This window comes from Mustela nigripes, chromosome 2 (assembly GCF_022355385.1).
Source record: "Mustela nigripes isolate SB6536 chromosome 2, MUSNIG.SB6536, whole genome shotgun sequence".
Taxonomy (NCBI): Eukaryota; Metazoa; Chordata; class Mammalia; order Carnivora; family Mustelidae; genus Mustela; species Mustela nigripes.
Window position 1 is genome coordinate 3,550,595 of NC_081558.1, and position 20,676 is coordinate 3,571,270.

General features: G+C 64.9%; 1 protein-coding gene across 6 annotated transcripts in view; it reads left to right on the plus strand.

Moving 5' to 3' along the window:
• The window catches only part of KDM4B (lysine demethylase 4B), a 130,822-nt gene extending 113,349 nt beyond the window's left edge, over positions 1 to 17,473 (plus strand). For 2 of the 6 annotated variants that reach the window (XM_059388724.1, XM_059388728.1), the window contains 12 exons: positions 3,098 to 3,549; positions 3,779 to 3,899; positions 5,784 to 5,962; positions 8,046 to 8,268; positions 9,799 to 9,875; positions 10,136 to 10,191; positions 10,377 to 10,485; positions 14,232 to 14,417; positions 14,496 to 14,660; positions 14,962 to 15,081; positions 15,585 to 15,677; positions 16,751 to 17,473. In XM_059388724.1, coding sequence (XP_059244707.1) covers positions 3,098 to 3,549; positions 3,779 to 3,899; positions 5,784 to 5,962; positions 8,046 to 8,268; positions 9,799 to 9,875; positions 10,136 to 10,191; positions 10,377 to 10,485; positions 14,232 to 14,417; positions 14,496 to 14,660; positions 14,962 to 15,081; positions 15,585 to 15,677; positions 16,751 to 16,927 — 1,958 coding nt within the window. In that variant the 3' untranslated portion in view covers positions 16,928 to 17,473. Of the gene's footprint in view, positions 1 to 3,097; positions 3,550 to 3,778; positions 3,900 to 5,783; positions 5,963 to 8,045; positions 8,269 to 9,798; positions 9,876 to 10,135; positions 10,192 to 10,376; positions 10,486 to 14,231; positions 14,661 to 14,961; positions 15,082 to 15,584; positions 15,678 to 16,750 lie in introns of all 6 variants that reach the window. The other 4 variants (XM_059388723.1, XM_059388727.1, XM_059388725.1 and 1 more) reach the window with 3 other exon arrangements.
• The last annotated feature ends 3,203 nt before the right edge of the window (positions 17,474 to 20,676 follow it).

Below are 20,676 nucleotides of genomic sequence, written 5' to 3' on the forward strand. Positions count from 1 at the left end.
CCGAGCCCAAGAGTAGAAAGGCAGCCTGTGGCCGTCCTGGTTTGCTGGGCCATCTGGGGTTCCCTCCTCCTGGAGGGTCATGGCCATCTCCGGGGAACTCAGCCACCTGCTGTGGCTCGGTATGGCCATGGTCCCTTCTCGGAGCGGGGACAGCACTGGGTCCTGGGACTGCTGGTCCACACTGCGCTGTTGTCCCTCCCAGGTTGGGCACACGTGCAACGAGGGACCCCACCCCGTGGGCCAGACCGGCTCTAGACCCTGGGCCGTGTCCGCTCAGGGCCTCAAGGTTGGCCCAGCTCCCAGGGCTCAAGGAGGGAGTGCCAAGGGCTCCCCACAGTGATGGAGCCGCAGGGGTCAGGACTGGCCTGACGCCGTGATGTGTGTTCGGGTGCCCCAGCCGGCAGGGGGTGGAGGCTGGGCTTGAGTGTGTGAGGGGCTCTGCACTACGCTTGTAGACTTGTCCGGTCACACGGGACACATGTCCCTAGCATAGTTCAGCCAGGCCTCAGGCCTCAGTTGACCATGGGCATGCCTGCCTCAGGCTTTGTGCAGGATGAGGGTGGCGTCCGTGGGAGTGGCTGGGACTTTGGGAATCAGGACTGGCTCTCCCGCCTGGGGGAGGTCTCTGAAGTGGGCAGCAACTTGGGGTGGCTCCCCAGTCTTCCTTCCACGGCAGCAGCCCCGCGGACATTGAGCTCAGGGGTGTGGACCTTCCAGGTGCTCTTGTGCACTCCCGTTGGTGAACTTGGGGGCCGTACAGGTGTGCTCCCCAGCTGAGCAGGCCTTTCAGAGCTAGAGCTGGGCAGATGGGTGCTTGGCTCTGGCTTAGCCCACTCTTCCAAAACCTGCGGGAAGAGCCTCCGCTTGGAGGGGAAGTCCCTCCCATTCTTGGGGGAGGGGAGAGGTTCATGTGCTGGGGAGACCTCTGGCTGGGACCTGACGGTCTGTGTGACCATCACCTGCTCCGTTCCAAGGTTCCCTGAGGCCCAGGCATGTGAGGGGCTCGAGAGAGTCCCATGGGTGAGGCCCCTGCCCTGGGCCTGTGGCGGTCCCTGTGTCAAGGACAGAGTGCCGAGCACCCAGATGTCATTTCTGGTCTCCGGCTTGTCCCCTAAAACGGTGCTCTGGGTGTGCATCCCCATGGTTTGCCAGAGTCCAGGCGCCTGGCATGTTCCCTTTTGCCAGCAGAGCCTCTTGCTGGGGAGCAAACCCACAGTAAGTAGGTCCCACTGTCCTCAGGCAGGGGCAGAGCTCAGCTTGATTTCCATTCGAGAGGTTGGCAGATCAGGGCTGAGGGAGTGTTGAGTTTCCTTCGAGAACAAAGCTGTTGATTAGAAAGTACCATTTACACAAATAGGGCAGGCCCGGTGCCCTTTCCGTAAATTAGTAGAACAACCGACTTGACATGCCTCGCCACTGCCACCGGCCTGTGAGGCTGATGTCCTGGGCCCCCCGCCACCCCTCCCCCTCTCTCCCCTCCATGTCCCCCCTCTGACATCATGTCTCTCTCCCCACCTTGTGCAACAGCACCCCAGCATCTTCCTGCTCTGTCTCTTCCCCGCCCCCTCTGTTGCCCCCGTGCCTCCCTCCGACGTCTCCTCCCCACCTCCGCATCCCCCCACCAGCACACGCCCCCCCCACATCCACAGGCTGCCTTTCGCTGCAGGAGCCTGCCGAGCCCAGCCTCTGGAGGGCAGAAATGGTTTTGTCTGTGGAGCAGAGCGTCTGTTAGGGGCTTGCCTCAGCCAGATTACTGTTCCTGGGGTGCAGGCGGCAGCGGCCGGGGCTAGGGAGCAGTCAGGCCTCCTCCAGGCGGAGCAGGGTGATGGCTGGGACAAGGAGTGCCGCGGGCCCCTGTGATGCTCAGGACCTGGGGCACGAGCCAGGCCAGGGCGGGCATCCCTTGTACTTGGGACCAGTGGAGCCTCTTGAGAAACGCCGGATGTGTGCTGGCCGAAGACAGGAGGAAGATGGGGGGCAGTGGGGAGAGGTGGGAAGGGCCGGGGGCCTGGCCCAGAGCCTCGGCAGGCTGACCAACTGATCCCGGGTTCTCAGGAAGCCCTTGGCCCCGGGCAGACCAGATGGCCTCTGCTTCCATGACGTCTCGCCCCCGAGAAGCCGGGACACACGAGGGCCTGAGCCAGCGTGCCCATTCTCCAGTGCGGCAGGCCAGGCCCGAGGCTCCAGGGGAGACTGTGTTCCCGCCTTCTCCAGTTTACGGGGGGGGCGGCACATCCTCCACTCACGGCCCTTCTCCATCATCAGAGCCCGCAGGGCCACAGTGACCCTCCCCCGACCGCAGCCGGGAAGGAGCCTGGGCTTCTATGGATCCGAATCCCCGTTAATGCACTGGGCGCATTGGGGTCCCCCCTTGGGCCAAGATCCTCGGCCACGTCTGCAGAGTCTCTGCTGCTTTTCGCAGTCGGGAGCTGGGACCGGGGCCTATCTGGGTCCTGAAATTCGGCCTGATATACCGTAGCGCATTCACTTTGCCGGATGTCCCATCCCCGAGTTAGGAGGCCACTGCGGCCACGCCTCCCTCCCTGACCTGCCCCATCGTGCACCCCGTAGCGGCGGCCCTCCGCAGCGGCCTCCAGGCCCGTCTGGCTCCTGCGCTCTGCTCAGGTTTGACCCTCTTCTCCACGTTTGCTGGTCAAGGTGGCATTTTCTAGAAATGGTGCGGGCTGCCCGCAGGAACCCTGGAAACATACAGAGCCCGGATCCCAACCTCCGTCTGCCACACTCCCCAGCAAGGACGCTGGGGGTGGGCCCCTGCCCCCCCCACCCCGGTCAGGAGCCCAGAAGCACAGAGCAGCTCTTCCCGGCTGCCTGCTCACTCCTTGTTCCAGAAGGCCCTTGGAGCAGCTGCCAAAGCAGGATGGGGGCCAGGGGCTGCCCTGAGGCTTGGGTGTGGCTGGTCTCCCGCTGCTGGGGGGACGCAGGGGGACATGGTAGCCGTTTGAACTTGCTGGAAGTATGGGTTTGGGGGGGGGGGGGGGGCCTTCTTGCCTCAGCCGGTGGGGAGGAGGGGCTCTCAGGAGAGTGCGCGTGTGCGGCTGAGCCACAGCTCTGACCTGTCTTTCCTCTCTCCCCACAGAAGACGGGAGGGGCAAGCTGCGGCCGGCCAAGGCCAGGAGCGACAGGAAGAAGAAGAGCTATGGTCCTCCGCACCCCCAACACCCCCTCTTGCCCCAGCTGCCGCCGCCCCCACCCACCCAGTTCCCCGCCGAGGAGGCGCCCCGGCCGCTGCCCCCGTTGGAGCCCCCGGTACTGGCCCCGGGCCCCGTGCCCGCTGAGGAGAACCCCCTGCCGCCACCTCTCAACGTCGTGCCCCCCGAGGCACCTGGCGAGGAGCCAGAGGTGAAGCCGCGCCCCATCATCCCCATGCTGTATGTGGTGCCGTGGCCCGGCACGGCGTGTGACAAGGGCCGCGTGTCCTGCCAGCAGGCCTTTGAGCACTTTGCCCAGAGGGGCCCCACCTGGAAGGAACAGGCGGCCCCCATGGAGCTGACGGGTCCCGAGGAGGAGAGCGGAGCCGGCGAGGTACAGGTAGGGGTGCTGCTGGCAGGGGGCCCTGAGGCTCGGGGGTCCTCTCTGCCCCGTGCTCCCACCCTGGCCCTGTTCATCGGAAATGGCCCCCGCGGCTCCCGGCCATCCCCTTTCCAGGGGCCTCGCCCCTGCGGGCAGGGACACAGGTCTCTCGCTTTGTCCTGATGGGCCGGGCTCCGCAGTGCCTCGCAGCCGGGCCCTCTGCACACGCTGCCGCCTCTGCTTCCAGGCCCCGTCCACGTTTTCCAAACTGAAGATGGAGATCAAGAAGAGCCGGCGCCACCCCCTGGGCAAGCCGCCCACCCGCTCCCCGCTGACCGTGGTCAAGCAGGAGGCCTCGAGTGATGAGGGTGAGGCCCCCGGACCCCCGCCCCCTGCAGGACACCTGACCCAGTGGCCCCTGCCACGCCCAGGCCGCCCTGCAGAGACACCCCAGGGCATGACCCCCTTCTTGGGGGCTGCGCTTCCCACCTTGGGGTGCTTGCTTTGCTTTGGTCCCTGGGCCTGAAATGGACACCATGACCTGTGGGGGGCTCAAACCACAGCCTGCTGCCCGGAGCCCGAGACCGCAGGTGCCGTTTACCTTCGAGTGCCTTGGTCTCCCTGTCCGGAAGATGGGGCTGCCGGCGCTGCGAGGCGTCCTGCCGGGAAGGTGCGCCGCATGGTGGTGAGCCCGCGGCGGGTGCCAGGAATGCCAGGTTGGGTGGTTGTGCGTAGCTGTTTGTGCCTGTGCTCCTGCCACGCCCCGGCTCTCGCGTTCTGTGAGAACCTCTCCTGTCCCCGCTGGAAGCCCCCTGCTCCAGGCCTGGGCTGGCCGCCCCCCACTCCCGTGGGCCCTGTGCGTCTGTGTCCCTACCTGGCCCCCGGGCGGGTAAGGATCGTGCCGTCTCTCACGAGCTCGGAATCTGCTGGGGTGCTGGGTGCAGCGGAGGCCCCCGGGACGCTACAGAGTGGGCCAGCGAGCGAGGGAGCTGAAGGGCGTGCCTGTGCCCTGCGTGCCGGTTGCACCCCTGCCTCGGGCTTTGAGAAGTGACCTGGGGTTTGAGAATCGCGGGGCTGGGTGCACGTGAGGACTGCCCCGCGGACGTGTCCTGGCTCTGCGACCCAGGCCCATGTGTGGGAGCAGCAGGCGGCTGCTCCCTGAGACACGTGTGACCTGACCTGGGGCCCGGCCGCCTGCTCGCCTGGGCTCTTCCCGGTGGCCCTAGCTGCCCATGGGGAGGTTGGAACAAAGGCGATGTGGAGCTGGGGCCGGGATGCTGCGGAGAGCCAAGCCATGGCCTCTTGCAGAAAGCCTGCTAAGCCAGCTTGCTTTCCATGTACGCTGCCCGTGGAATTGGCATGTCATCTGGACAGCTCCTTTCATTCTGAATCGGCTTTGAGGGCTAGGGTGAAGAGGGGTTCGGGAGGCGCCTGAGATCTGCAGGACCAGAGCCCCAAGAGGAGGGGGAGTTTGCGGGAAGGCCAGACGCACCGGAGCCCTGCAGGCAGCTAAAGGCTGTTGGTATTGTTTCCAGAAGGTGCCAGAAGGTGCCTCTGAGGCCTCCCACACGCCCACTTCGTGGGCTCCTTAGATGAAGCTGTGGCTCTTCTCTGTGAGACCCCCGGGAGCCCCAGAGCCCAGCGTGTGTCATGTGATCTTTGGTGCCAGAAGGCAGGCCAGCAGCTCTTGTCACCTGCAGGGGCCCTAGGCCTGTGTGGGGCCTCCTCCGGCTGAGCAGTCTTGGTCCTTGAGTCTGGCCCAGCCCCTCGGGGCATAGAAGATCTGCATGTCCATCCCCAGGGGTCTGCGGTGACTGCCGTCTCCCTCTCAGGCATCCCGAGTCCCAGGGCTTTCTCTCTCCACTGTGCCTTGCTGGCCCGGCGGCTGTGAAGGTTGGGGCCTCGGGAGTGAGCACCCCGCTTCTCAGGGTGGCTCAGCCTCATGTCCTCAGGAAACACAGCAACGGGACTTGGGGACATTGGGGCATGGCTGGCTGGGACATGAGACCAACCACCGTGGCAGATAGCAGGCAGGGTGGGGGGTCGTCTCATTTGTGGCAGTCCCCGGCGTGTGCCCGAGTGACATCCCCCCCCCCAGCCATGCTCCTCTTGGCTCTATTGAGGTCAGGGACCTGTCACTAACGATGCTCACAGCAGTACCGGGCCGCAGGGCAGGGAAGGAAGGTTCCCCTGGGCGTCCAGCCATGCCGAGGTTTCTCTCCGCCCTCTCCCGCCCTCCTGTTTCCCTCTAGAAGCCTTCCCTTTCTCCGGGGAGGAGGACATGAGTGACCCCGAGGCCTTGAGGCCTTTGCTCTCCCTGCAGTGGAAGAACAAGGCTGCCAGTTTCCAGGCCGAGAGGAAGTTCAATGCCGCGGCCGCGCTGACCGAGCCCTTCTGCGCCATCTGCACCCTCTTCTACCCCTACAGCCAGGTGGGTGCTGGGCGGCTGCGGGGCGGGCCGTGGAGACCGAGAACACAGGTGGCCGGGGTGTGGGGGGCAATGGGCAGGAGCCCTGGGCATTCGGGGGCACATGAAGCTGAAGGCAGGTAGGGAGAGCCCGGTATCTTGCGTTTTAGCAGGAAGGGACTTCTCAGTGGGCCTGGAAGTGGGGCCGCTGGGGGTGGGGCGGGGCCATGGGTGGCCAGGAGCAGCATGGGGCTGGCCACGGTGGGCCCGGCCGCGAGGCAGAACGGGGGTAGGGTGGGGGGCAGGGCAAGCACCCTAACACCACCCAGGAGCCCCAGGGCACCTCTGGCGAGCCAGGCACTAGTTCTCAGCGTGGCCCCACTCTGTCCCATTTCCCAAGTCAGGGACCTGGGCTCTCCCCGCCGTCTGTCTCAAGCCGTCATCCGCCAGATCCTGCCCCCTTAACCTCTGGTTCCTCCCCGCCCCCCCGCCCCCGTGACCTGCCTTCTAGCTCTTTTCTCCCTCCCCTGCCCTGGCAGGAGCCCTTCCTGTTGGTGCCCCACTGAGCCCTGGGCACATGTTCGGGAGGCCACACCGGCCATGTGGTCCTGGCTGGAGACCCCCAGGCTCACCACCGGCCTCAGAATCAGTATGTCCCCATGGCGTTCCTCTGCCCTGGGATTGGCCCCACAGCCCCACCCGTCACACACACAGTGACAGTGTGCTCCCTCCGGACCCCCAGGGTCCCCACCACCCACCCACTCAGCCCCTTACCTTGCCAGACAGATTTCTGTTCATTCTTTGAGTCTGCTCAGCTGTCGCCTCTTCCATGAAGCCTTCCTCCGCCTGCTGTCCCCGGGCGCCGCCCTCTCCAGGCTCTCCTGCCCCCTTCTGCTCTTGCTCCCATTCTCTCTGTTTATAAGCCCCTCGACTGTGAGTCCCCGGAGGACAGGACTCAGTCTCCAGGCTCCTAGCCCAGTGCCCACTTAGCTGAGTCGCCCCGAGGTCTGTGCCCTGAGCCGGGGGAAGCGTGCTTGTCCAAGCACGCTTCCCCTTAGGACGCTGCTGCTTCACGCTGCGTGGGGTACCGTCTCCAGGCAGACAGGACAGAACAGTTGCCTTCTCTAGGTGTGACCCTCTTTAGTGCTGCTGGCAGTCAGGGTCTGGGGACTCCGGCCCGAGATGCGAATCTCCTTGAGTCCAGTGGCTCAGTTTCATGTGCCCACAGTCCAGTGTGGGCTTCTGCTGTCACAGCTCTCAGAGTCAGGGACCAGGCCTCACTTGCCCCATGAAGGCGACAAACGTGCCTGGACATTCTTCCTGACGGGAACCAGCCCCGTACCCTTAACCCCAGATGCCAGGCGGGGCGCCTACCAGCAGGGCTCTCCCCTCCCGGCTCAGGAGCAGTGCAGCTGTTCCTCTGGGGGTGTCCTGAGACGGGCCTGGAGGGTGCGGGACCTGGGTGCCACGGGCAGGACCTTTTCATCATCTCTTCATGAGATGGCATCTGGGGGCTTAGTGAGGCCTTAACGGGACATACGTCAGAGGTGGAGAGAACTCGCCGTATAGATTCACAGGTGAAACAGTGTCAGTTATGGTCAGGATCACACGAACACACGGAGCAGGGGTGAGGGGTGGGCTGGGGGCCACTGGTCTTGTGGGCCGGCTGGGCTGTAGAACCCACAGGAGCAGACCTCTGAATGTTCTGGCAGTGGGAACGGCACATGCAAAGGCCCTGGGGTGGGATGGTGCCTGGCTCCTGGGGTGTGAGAGGTCGAGCGAGGAGGCTGGTGTGGTTGGAGCAGCTTGATCGAGGGCCATGTGCCGGAGTGTGACCCTAAGTGGGAGAGTTTTCAGTGGGGGAGGGGGAACAGGGTCTGACTGTTCGAAGATGATCTCTTGAGGGATGTTGGGTCGGGGTGGAGGGCTGGGAGTGTGGGATGAGGCAGCCGCAGGGCAGAGTGAGAAGCAGGCCAGGGCTGCTTGGGCTGAGTAGAGGGCAGAGTCAAGGATGGCCACCGTGCCCAGCCTGCTTTGCCCGTGTCAGCTGTCCTGCCCCCCCGATGGGCTCCTCTCTGAAGGCAGCTCCCTCCTTTTCCTCCTCCAGTCCCTACAGACCGAGAAGGAGGCTCCCCAGGCCTCCCTCGGGGAGGGTCCCTCGGCTGCTCCGCCTTCCAAAAGTGGCCAGAAGACTCGGCCGCTGGTCCCCGAGATGTGCTTTACCGCCAGCGGCGAGAACACGGAGCCCCTCCCCGCCAACTCCTACATTGGAGACGACGGGACCAGCCTGCTGATAGCCTGCGCCAAGTGCTGCCTGCAGGTCCACGCCAGTGAGTGCTGGGGCTGGGCCGGCGGCCGGGGAGCAGACAGCTGTGGGCTCTGCAGCCCCTCCCCGAGGGGCTCCCCTGCTTCACCCTTCACAGGCGGCAGGAGTGGTGCTTGGGTCTACAGAGCCAGCAAGCCCCTTCCCTGGGTTGCCGTCTGGGGGCTGTCACAGGACCTCGCGTCATGGAGTGGCCTTCCCCCTGGCCGAGTCTGATAGTTCCACTGAGGCCTGTCCTCCCCTTGGGCTCTGGCCAGCAGCAGGAAGGAATGTGGTGTCCGTTCCCTCGTTTCAGAGTGCCGCGACACTGTCGAACTGTGCACTTTGGGGCAGGAGTCAGATGGTAAAGGTGAAATTCTGGAGCAGTCCAGGGCTCCAACCTCCCTCTGCTGTGGGCGACCACCTTCTCCCAGAGCCTGAGGGCTGCGTTTGGCACAAGATGAGGAAGTGGGCATCCGCCCCTTCTCAGGCCTGAGGCGTAGCAGCTGTGAGCTCGAGCTCCTGGGGCCGGAAAGAAGCTTTTGGAGCGGTCCAGCTCCATGGGCCGCCCCGTGGAGGAAGGCAGCCACAGATCTCCACCAGCCCCTGCAGAGGCCTGCCCAGAGCTCATATGGTCCCCGGGCCAGGGGCCTGTTTGCTCTGCCTTGCTGGGTGGGGGCGTGAGATGTGCTCCTGGGCCTGTAGGCCCAGGCCTAGCCCACCCTCGGAAGGGGCCTGAGTAGGGCTGCGTGGGTGCGCTGGGCCAGAAGGCAGAGGTCTCGACCGGGCCCTGCGGGGAGGTGGAGCCCCTCTTCCTCCAGGAGTCCGGCCCCCACTAGGCCTAGAGCTTGGCTTAGTGTCCCCAGGGCTTGGAACGGGGCCGGGTTCCAGCTCTCGCACACTTTGCTGTCCCTCGGGGCCTCTGGGGCACACAGCAGAAGGCTACCTCTCTGCCGCCCTGCCGTCTCCCTGTGTTCCCCCTGGGGCCCTCTGTCTCTGGCTGTGGCCCACTGCAGCCGGCAGAGCCCCTGTTTGCCAGGTGATGGGACCCCAGGTGGCCGAGGGTACTGTCGGATGGTGACCTAGGGCATGGCCTCTTGACCCTCTGCCCCCCACCTCCCTGCCCCTCTACCCATTTCTAAACCAGGACCAAGGTCCTAAGCAAACCCACATCACCCAGGGCCTCCAATTTCTGGCTTCCTGAGCAGTGACTCTGCCTGAACACAGGGCCCGGCTGGCTCAGCTCAGCCGTCTGAACCGCAGGACCGTGAGGCGCACCTTGCACCGTGCACGCCTGCGTGGCCGCTTCCCCGGCTTGCCGGCCTCCCCTGGCCTGCAGAGCCTGGGCCTCCTCTGTTGGACAGGAGCCAGCAAGGGCTGCCCAGCAGGGGGCCTGCTCACCCTCGCCCTACTTGAGTTCCAAAGGAGCGGTTTCCAGACCGTTCCCGCTGTGTGCAGTGGCCTGGATTCAGGGAGAGAGCGCTGCTGCCGAGTTGCAGAAGGGCCCTGTGGGCTCCGTGTGCGCCCCGCCTCAGTGGCCCCCTCCCCTGTCCTGCAGGCTGCTACGGCATCCGCCCCGAGCTGGTGAACGAAGGCTGGACGTGTTCCCGGTGCGCGGCCCACGCCTGGACTGCGGTACCGCCCCCCGGCAGCTGGTGGTGCTCTGGGAGCCCTTGAGGCCTGGGGATGGGGGGAGCTGGGCCCGGGACCCCAGGGACCTCAGGCTGGCCGCCTCGCCCCTCCTGGTCTCCGTTACCTTCACCTGGACAGTGGGGGGTGGAGTCCCCCGCCCCGTCCCGTCCGCGGCCGCTAGGTGGAGCTGGAAGGACTGTGGGCCCCAGGGCAGAGAGGCGGCACCCTGCGCCCCTCACCGTGGGGTCGTCTGGTTCCCACAGGAGTGCTGTCTCTGCAACCTCCGGGGAGGAGCCCTGCAGATGACGACCGACCGGAGGTGGGTGGCAGGGGCCCCTCCTGGGTGTGTGGCCTCGGGCCCTGAGGGAATGCAGGGGGGACCAGGAGGAGCCGCTGGCCCAGAATGCCCCTTAAGGTCCTGTAAGCCCCGCAGGGGCTGTGAGGTGATCCCAGGGCCCAGGGGCGGGGTTCCTCCCGAGTCCTGACCCCAGCCTCCCGCCGCAGGTGGATCCACGTGATCTGCGCCATCGCTGTCCCCGAAGCGCGCTTCCTGAACGTGATGGAGCGCCACCCCGTGGACATCAGCGCCATCCCCGAGCAGCGGTGGAAGCTGGTAGGTGCCCTGTGTCTCGCCCGGGAGTGCAGGGCAGCCGCCCGGGAGCCGGATGCCATCGAGTCTGGTTTGAAGGTGCCCCAGGTCCCTGGCTTCTGGGGTCTCTGTGCAGAGACGTCCGTGGCCCGGCCAAGCAGCGTGCGCAGCTCGGGCCTTCTGGCGCCCCAGGCTGGTCTGGTTACCAGAAGCTCCACGCTCCGCCTCCCGGCGCCCCAGGCTGTGGTCCTGCAGCCGGCGGAGCATGGCTTGCTCACCAGGCCCACCGGCCTTGATGCGTACAGAACCGCCACCGCCCGGCCCCTGCGGCCACCTTCTGCTCTGTGCATCCAGGAGTTTGTGAGTGGGGTCACAGAGGATGTGTCCTTTGGGGCCCGTCCCCGTGGCTGTGTGTGACGTCCTCGAGGTGTGTCTGTGCGGCTGCTGATGGCAGCATTGGCCTCCTGTGGCCAAGTGAGACGCTCCGTGTGGCCACGCCGCATCCCAATTCCTTCCTACGCGGGTGGGCGTGTGGCCCTTTCTGTGTCCCGGCCACTGCAGATGAGGCTGCCGGGGGCACCGGGAGGCAGATGCCTCCCGGAGATGCTGTTTTCGTTTCCTTTGGGTCAGTCCCTTATTGTGGAATTACTGGATTGTGTGCTGGTTCTATTTTTTTAACTTTTTTTTTTAAGTCCTCTCTGCAACCCATGCGGGGCTCGAACCCACAACCCCGAGACGGAGAGGTGCATGTCCTACCAATGGAGCCAGCCAGGCACTCCTGCTGGTTGTACGTGACTTCCTGAGGACTCTCCACGCTGTTTTCCCGCACGGCCGCACCCGTTTGTGCTCCCACCCGCAGCAGGGGTGCGGATGATTTGAGCCGTCCTGGTCCGGCCAGGGGTGAGGCCGCATCTCAGTGCGGCTCGGGTTGCTCTCCCCTGCGGTGAGGGACGGTGAGCGTCTTTCCCTGTGCCCGTTGGCCACCTGTCTGCGCCGTCTGTGGAAAAATTCCTGTGTACGTCCTTTGCTAATTTTTAACTCGGGGGTTGCTTTTCTTCGCCGTGGAGTTGTAGGAATTCCGTAGCTGGCCCCGCCGAAGCACATGGTCCTGCCCTCCACAGGGAGGACGCAGTTAGCCTCTGGCGGAGTATGGCCTCAAGGGGCTCGCGCCGCCTCCTAGCCAGCGGTGGTCACCCTGGGGCAGCAGCCAGAATGGGCAGAGCATGACTGGGAGCAGGCCAGTGGCCTGCCGCGTGACATCGGATGGATCCCTTGGCCCCTGTGGACCTTGGCCTTCCCATCTGTACACTGGGCCGCTCGTGGCCACCTGCGAGGCTTCCTCGTGGCCAGCATGAACTGGGCCCAACCATCTAGCGCGGGGTCAAGCCATCTGCGGCCCAGCTCCTGCTCTCAGGTCTGTCCCTGTCCTGCCTGGTGAGCTCTGCTGTGATAATGCGTGCGGGGGGCCTGACACCCAGGGGCGTGTCTCGTGGCCTTGACAGCATCCGGCGGCTTTTCCCCCTGGTTTTCCCCAAGCCTGGGGCACCCCAGCTGTTCCTTGGGGCCGAGGGCAGGCACGCGCTAGAGCGGGCTTCAACCAAGGGAGTCCCTTGGGGGTGTGGTGCTCAGAGCCCACGGGCGTGGGGCCCTCTGGCAGGGTCGAGTGGGCAGCTGGAGGGAGCCCGTGTGGGAGGGGCGGGGGGCCTTGGCCCTGGAGCAGGGGGTGGGCGGCGCTGGTCCCGCCAGGTGCGGATGGGCGGTGCGGAAGAGGCCGGCCGCCGGCGGGGGCTCCTGCGGGAGCACGGGTGTGAAAGGCTCCATTATTCAGGTGGGGTGACGGTGCGGCGCGTGGTGTCCGTGATAGACCGTCCCTCCCAGACGCTTTATGGATCATCTGACATTTCCAGCTTGCAGCCTCTTCATTACCAGCACTTGTAACGATGAATTAAAAATCCTTCTACACGAGGCTCACTTGTACTGCCTAATGGAGCCTCGCAAGGAAGCCGGCAGTTAACTCCTGCTTGCCCAGCTGCCCTGGCCGCCGGCTCAGGGATGGCCACTCCTGGTCCCCATCTGTCTGTCCCCAGGACTACCAGGCCTCCGGCCCTGGGCACTGCGGGGTTCTGGCTAGCAGGGTGGCCTAAACGCAGATTACCTGTTGGGTTCACCAGATCGTCCCCTGCACTCGCCCTCATCACCAGGCTGGGCTGGTCCCCAGAGGAACGTTGGAGTCTGGTGGGGACTCCCGAGGGGGAAGGATCAGCTTGTGAGAGTGGGAGAGGCAAGGCTGCTGGGGGCCAGACACTTTGAATCCATTCTGCTCTCTTGCCGGCCCGGCTTCGAGGTGGAGGCCTCACGTCAGTCCACACAAGGACTCTGGGCAGGCGCAGGGGAGTGGGTGTGAGGGGTGGGCTGAGGACGTGGGACCTGGTGTGTGTGTTTTCGGGGGGGTCTTCAGGTGGAGCACCCTCCCTGGCCAGCGTCACCCCACACAGTGGCCCCCAGCTCCCCCAGACCGCTGCTCTCCACTGATATCTGCCGCCCCCCTGCACCCCCTTGCCCCCCAGCACCGGGGGTCCTGCCAGGTGGCGGGGGCGGGAGGGCCTGGCCCTTGTTCTAATGAATGCAGAAACTCAGCGAGGAGTTGCCACCCATGGGCTGAAATGCCTGGTGCTGTCAGGCATGGCCGCGGGTTCCCCTGGCTTTCCTCGGTGGGGTCCAGCCTGGCGGCGGTGGGCACAGCAAGGCTGCTCGGTGGCCCCACTGGCTTGGTGGCGGGACCCCCGCTCCCTGCCCTGGGGCTGCTGCATGTCTTCTCGCCTTCCCACCTGTGCGAGGAGGCCCAGTCCTGGAGGGTTAACGCCGCTCCCGCCTGCGGTGTCCGTGCCTGTCCCCGCAGGCTGGCGGGGATTAGGTATCGACAGTTTAATAACGAGATCTCATTGCCATCGATCCGTGCTGGGCGCGCTCCTGCGGCGCCCTGTGCTGAGCTGCTTATCTGGCTTTTGAACATGGTTTACAGAGCGATAAAGGCCCGCTGAGTAAATGCTCAGAGTGACGGCGCGGGGACTGTTGCGGGGGGCCTGTCCCACAGTGTGTGCCCGGTGGGGGGGTGAGGAGCTCCCTCGTGGAGGAGGCCACTCCACGGTGCCCTGTATTAAAAATTGAGGTAGAATTTCTTATTATCAAGTACACAGTTTAGTAGCTTTTTAAATACATTCCCAGAGTTGGGCAACTATGGCCAATATTTAGTTCCAGAACATTCCATCTACCCAAAAAGAAATCCTGTCCCCATCAGCTGTCACCTCCCCTCCCCCAGCCCCCACCCACACGAGCCCCCTTCCGGTCCGTGGAGGAGCCTGGTCTGGGCGTGTCACACATATGGACTCACACCCCCTATGGCCTCCTACGTCTGGTTCTCTTCCTGAGCGTCATGGGCTCGGGGTCCGTCCCCGGGGCGGCGCGTGGGGGCCTTGCTTGGGCGGCTCAGGGACGTGCATGCGGCCGGCTCCTCAGCGCCTGTCCGAGGCAGCCCTGCAGAGAGGGCGTGTGGAAAAGAGTCCACAAGTGTTTCCGGGGGAGGCCCCTGGCTTGGTTCGGGGGACTCTCCACCAAGGGCGAGACCCCCGGCCACCACACGGTGCTCTGCGGGCTTTGCCCCCCGTGCCTCTGCCTCGCCTACCGCGGGGGCCGCTGCCTTGCCGCCCTGGATGCCGAGGGCCTTTCCGGGGAGACCCCCAGCCCCGTTTCCTCTGCTGCTGTGCCCCCAGAAGTGCGTGTACTGCCGGAAGCGCATGAAGAAGGTGTCGGGCGCCTGCATCCAGTGCTCGTGCGAGCACTGCTCCACGTCCTTCCACGTGACCTGCGCCCACGCCGCCGGGGTCCTCATGGAGCCGGACGACTGGCCCTACGTCGTCTCCATCACCTGCTTCAAGCACAAGTCAGGGGGCCACCCCGTGAGTGCCCCGCCCGCCCCCGCCCTCCGCCCCCAGCCTCCGCCCGCGCTGACGCAGCCTGTCCCCTCCCGCCCCCAGGCCCAGTTCCTGAGGGCCGTGTCCTTGGGCCAGACGGTCATCACCAAGAACCGCAACGGGCTCTACTACCGCTGCCGGGTCATCGGCGCCAGCGCGCAGACCTTCTACGAGGTGAACTTCGACGACGGGTCCTACAGCGACAACCTGTACCCGGAGAGCATTACTGTGAGCAGCGCGGGGAAGGGGGGGCACGGGCGAGGGGAGGGGGGCCCCCCACTCTGCAGGGTGGGTTCTGCACACACACACACAGTGGAGGGAGGTCAGGTCCAGACAAACCCGCAGCCTGGCGGTCCCTGTGCCCACAGGGCGACCGTGAGAGTTGGGGCCCGGCCCGCCACCGCACCCTCGCTGCCAGCACCGGCCCTTAGACGGATGAGCGTGCCCAGTGCTGTCGGAGCCGCCGGCCGCCCCCCCAGCAAGCCAGGGCGCCCGGGGCCTCACCTCCCACCGCCTTCTTCCCTTGCAGAGCAGGGACTGCGTCCGGCTGGGACCCCCGCCCGAGGGGGAGTTTGTGGAGCTGCGGTGGGCCGACGGCAACATGTACAAGGCCAGGTTCATTTCCTCCGTGACGAGCCACGTCTACCAGGTGAGCAGGCCCTGCTCTGCGGGAGGTGCTGGGGGCGGGGGGCCCTGGCCAGCTCCTGCCCGGCCGGCGCACGCGGTCAGGCCTCGTTACATCTGGGAGCCGGGGGTCTCGTTGGTCGCCGTTTTCCCCAGAGAGGTCTTCCGCTTGTGCGTGTGGGAGATGACACACGGAACGTGAATTTACCAGGTTAAGCATTTTTAAGCATAAGGTTCAGTGCCCCTGATTTTTTTAAATTTTAACCCGGATGGTTGCGAGTTTCTTCTCATGATGGTGGGAGAGAAATGACCTAGTAGCCGGTGGTCTTGGAGGAGGGGCACCTGCATTCCAGCCGCCCAAGTCGACGGCCACTCGTCCTCAGCCGATCCGCATTCTCTGTGTGTGCAGCCCCCAAAGCTCTTCATACCGCACCCCTACACCCCTGTGCCTCTTGCCCTTCCTCGATGAGTTGGGGCGCCCCTCGGGAGGCAGCAGAGGCCATGCCTGACGCCTGCTGCCCTTTGCAGGTGGAGTTCGAGGATGGGTCCCAGCTGACGGTGAAGCGTGGGGACATCTTCACCCTGGACGAGGAACTCCCCAAGAGGGTCCGGTCGCGGCTGGTAAGTGGCCCCCGAAGCCCTCGGTGGTCCTCAGGGAAGCAGCCCTTCTGAAAGGCCTTGACCTCCCCTTCATCCTGCTCCCCGGAAGGGCACCTGGTCAGTGGCGGGAAGGATAGGTTCCAGGGCCGGTGACAGCCGCACCAGCAGGAGGCAGAACCGCAGGAGCCCGGCCCCGGCCATTGTGCTCGCGGCGGCTGCTTGAGTACAGATCCGGGCCCAGCACGGGCGGCGCAGGCACACGCTCCGGCAGAGCTCATCCCTTTTCAAAGGGAACAGGGAGTCCCAGGGTTGAGAGACAGTCACTGGCCATTTCTCCCAGGCCTTCTGCGCTTAATGTGTTTAATCCGAAGGCAAGGTTCTGGGGCCCGGGCAGCTGTGGCGGTCAGTGAATGAGCTCCAAGTCCGAGCAGGGGTGGGTGCGGGTCGGACCGCTGACCTCCGACTGGAGGTTCCCGCGGGGAAGGATGGGGCTTGCCAGACACAGCGAGGCTGGGCTGCTCCTCGCGGCCGTCATCTGGCGGGACAGACCGGGCGCTGGCCGCCCGCTCTCCCTGGGCTGGTGGCTGGAGGGCGGGGGGCCCCCTGTCTTTGGGCCCCGCCTGCCGGGAGGCGCACAGGCAGGACTGGGGGTTCACACAGAGGCAGAAGCGCCGAGCAGCCACCCCGGTCACCACCCGGTATCACTCTCAGAAGGTCCCCGGGAGAGGGAGCCCCCGGGTCAGTCTCTCGGGGCTGCTGTAATGAAGCCCCACTTCTGGGGGCTTACGGTACAGGCGGCATTTCTCTCGGTTCTGAAGGCCACGTGTCTGAGGTCAAGGCGTGGGCAGAGTCCGTGACAGGGGACCGCGACTTCCGATTCAGACGCCTCCTCCTGGTGTCCTCTCGTGGCCAGAGGGAGAGGGAGAGCTCTAGGGGGTCCTTCTGATTTAAGGTCACTGATCCCGTTCCAAAGACCCCCCACTTCTGCTGCCAGTACCTCGGGGGCCAGGCTCAGACAGATAAATTGGGGGGACACAGACGTCGGGTCTGCGATGTGCCACCCACTGACCGCTGTGCTGTCTGCTGTCCTGCAGTCGCTCAGCACGGGGGCGCCGCAGGAGACCGCCTTCTCGGGGGAGGACGTGAAGGCTGCCAAGCGCCCGCGGGTGGGCACCGCGCGGGCCCCCGAGGACTCAGGGCGGAACCCGGACTACCTGGCGTTCATGGAGAGCCTCCTGCAGGCGCAGTGCCGGCCCGGGGCCCCGTTCTAGGACAGCCAGCCGCCCGGCGACCCCTCGGCCCAGCAAGGCAGGCGGCGGCGGGCCCTGGCGTTTGCTTGCTGTGAAGTCCTTCCTCGCCTCCCCCGGCCCTGAGAGGCTACCTCCGCGCGCGGCCGCCCCGCTCCGTGGCGACAGGAGCGAGCAGACGCCGGCGCGCGGCCCGGACTCAGGGAGCAGGGCCACGCGGGCTCTGGGGGGTCCGGCCGGGGACTCGCCACCCTCCCCCCACGACTCAGATCCGTAAACCATGTAAGCTCTTCTTCTCGAAAAGGTGCTACTGCATTGCCTGCCTCCTGAGCAGCCTTTGAGATTGTGACTTCTGTACAGACATCACCTTTGTGAGGCTCTTTCTAGAAATACCTATTGTTTAAAAAAAAAAAACCCGAGAAAAAAAGGAAAACGAAGAAAAGGAAAAAAATCCCCAACGTTGTTTTCTAGATTTGTGGCTTTAACAATGAAGCAAAACGAAACAAAAATGTTCTTTTTCTCAGAACCAAGATACACCGAGGGAGATAAAAGCATCTCGTTTTTTTTTTTGTTTGTTTGTCGTTGTTTTAAAACCTCGCTTGTCTCCGTGAGCAGCAGGGAGGCCCGGGCAGGGCGACGGGGCCAGGCACGGTCATGGGCCTGGCTCTTGTCTCCCCATGACTTGGCGAAGGTCCGGGCGGCTGGTCCCGCCTCCTCGGCCCATGCCACAGCTCTATGCCGACAGGAGGAGGCTGGTCCCACGCTTTGGAGGCGACCGTGGTCGCGGGGGTCCAGGAGTCCCTCTCTGGTCCGCACACGCTGTCACAGAATAAACACTCTCTCCTGGTTTGCTTCTTCCCCTGGTGAAAACCCACCACACCGCTGAGGCCTCCAGTGTTTGCAGAAGGGCTCCGTGCCCCCAGAGTGTCCCCAGCACTGCCCAGGGGCCCTCCTGTCGCCCTCCTCACGCTGGGTGGGTGGCTGGCTGCCTGTAGCCTGCTGGGGAGGGACGATGCGGGGCCACGCAGGCCTCCGGGTGGCCTGAGTCTGGCTGTTTCCCTGTGCGGGTGAGGCCCGTGTCCCTGGGCTCTGGCCACCCAGGCGCCCCCCCCCCGGCCCCCGGATTGGCTGCTGTCTGCGTGCAGAGGGACGCACACCTTGGACCCCGAGAGACCAGTGGCACGCTGTGTCCCATTGGGAAGTGTGGATTTGTGCGTCTTGGGGGGCAGCTGGAGAGAACCAGACCCACCTCCGGAGAGCTGGGGGTTGGATTTATGAGAGCGTGCCTGCGAGGGGCTTGGGAACCCCCTGTCCCCTGCCCCGGGGAGCCTTCCCCCTCGCGGGAGGGCCCCTGCTGTCCTGCCCAAGGACCGACAGCATAATTTTGCTTGTGTAAAAAAAAAAAAAAAAAAAAAATTAAAAATTAAAAAAAAGAGTGTTCTGATGGTTACCAGGCCAGAAAGAACTATTATAAGGAGACCGGAAGGAATGTAAATGAGCCGGGAACCTTTCATTTGCTTGGTGGGGGGGCGGGGGGCAGGTGCCCTGGAGCAGGGCGGGGCGGGAGGCCCGGAGGGGAGTCAGCCGGGATATGGGGGTTTCCCCCGCCCAGACGCGGCACTGTGTTCATATGTAGTTTGAAAATGCTATTTATATTGTAAAGAGAACAAAAAGCGGGCTGGCCCTCTGGGTCGGGGTTCGGGGGGGGCCAGACCCAGGGGGTCTTTCTGGGTCTAGGGTGACGTGCAGACAGGCCGTGGCTCAACAGGGGAGACACACGTTTCCCCGCAAAGGTATATCCGTGTCTATGTACAAAAACGAAAAACAAAAAAAACCACCCACTCTGATTTTTCTCCCACCGAGATTAAGGATGCGCTGTATTTTTGCCTAATTTCCCCTGCCTCTAGGTTCATAATGAATTAAAGGCTCGTGAGCACTGCGAATTACAGCTCGCTGTCGTGGCGGTGTCTTCATTTCTGGGTAGGGGTCGGGAGGCGGGGTGGGGGCGGGGGTGGTCCTGGGCCACCTGCTCTCAGACTGAGCCGAGGGGAGGCCACCCCAGGGGGACGCAGGCTGGGAATGCGGCCTCTGGGCTCCTGCTCGCGGCCTCCTGACCGGGGCCGTTCCTTCCCCAGCCCATGTCTGTCTGTCCGCCCGCTGCTCGCGTTCCCACCGACCCCTCGCCGGAGGCTGTCGGGCTCCACTCACAGGCAGGCTGGGGGCAGCGGTGGCTGGCGCAGAGGGTCCCCTTTGAAAGACAGTCAGCCCTTGCTTGTCTGGGGCCAGTGGCCACCCTCCCACTGCCCTCCTGACCGCCCGCTTCCTGTAGCGTCTGAGCCAAGAGCCCGCCCAGACCGTGGGGTCTCCCAGGCTTGGGATGCGACGGGGCCCCTTCTCTTCACGAGTGACAAGTCCTGGGCCTGTGGCACAGGTGAGGTGGGTCTGATCCCTGTCCTCTTGGAGCCCACAGGACTGGGAGAGGCAGCCAGTAAGTATGGCTCTTCTGGTGACGCAGGAAGAGCAGAACAGGAGAAAGGGGCTGTGTTTGCTCGGGTTGTCCTGAGGAGACCGGGGAGTGTGGCAGGCGGCGGCTGTGAACGCCCCGCGGCAGCACCGGGCCTGGCCTGCTGGAGGCCCACGTGGCTGGAGCAGAGCCGGTGAGGGCGAGACTGTGGAGGGGGACAGAGAGGAGACGGGACGGGTAGTGCAGCGCCTTAGGGACCCCATGGAGAACCTGGGCTTTGACCTTGAGGGAGGAGGGAGCCCTGAAAGGCGGAGGGCAGGGAAGGGCAGACCTGACGGGCCGCTCACGGGCGCCCTCTCGCGGCTGCTGTGGGGAGGCGGGCGGCGGTTGTGAAGGCCGGACTCCGCCCCGGGAGCCGGCCACTGACCCATGGCCTCTCCCCCTCACTCGCGCGACCGTGCAGAGCCCATGGGGGTTGTGCGGGGCCTGTGCTGGGCCCTGGAGAGAGGCCCGAGGACAAGGGAAACACAGCTGCTGCTTCTCTGGAGTTTGGGGTTCAGGAAAGCACAGGTCAAGCATGGCTGTGACACATGTCCCCACGGACCGGAACAGGCAGAGATGCAGTGCAGCCTGGCGGTCACCATGGCTGTCAGAGAATGCCCGGAAGACTCTTCCAGGAGGTGATGTTTAAAGGACCTGGCCTTTGAGGGACGGCCCGTCAGAAGGACCCCGGACGGGTGCCCTGTGTGGTGAGTACACCGTTCGAGGGCCGGGCTCGGCAACCTGTAGCCTGTGCACCGAGTCTGGCCATCCATCTGCTTTCTGTAAGTAAAGTTTTATTGGCACACGGCCATTCATTTCATTGTCATCCTGGAGGGCTCCGGCCCTGCAGTGGCAGAGACCACCCTGCCCGCAAGGACAGATACCGGCAGCTTCTGGCCCCTCCCGGGATACATGTGCTCACCCCAGACCTAGAGCAAGTGGGAGACTGTGGGTGCACGTCTCCTCCATGGCCACCGCGAAAGCGCTCCCCCGTGGGGGTGGCTGCCTGCCCAGCCTAGACCCGCCCCGTCTCTCGAAGGCCCCCAGTGAGGCCACCTGCACTGCCCAAGCCCCTGCCCCCTCCAGGAGCCAGGGACAGCGAGATGCCCGGTATCCCCGCCCCACCCTGCTCCCGCCGTGCAGCTTCCGTCCTAGCCACTCAGCAAGCGACAGGGACAGATGATGCCCTCCCAGCAGCCTGCACAGGGGAGAGGCAGGGAGGGTCTCTCCTGCTCACAGCACCAGCCCCAGCGCCCGTTTCCTGTAG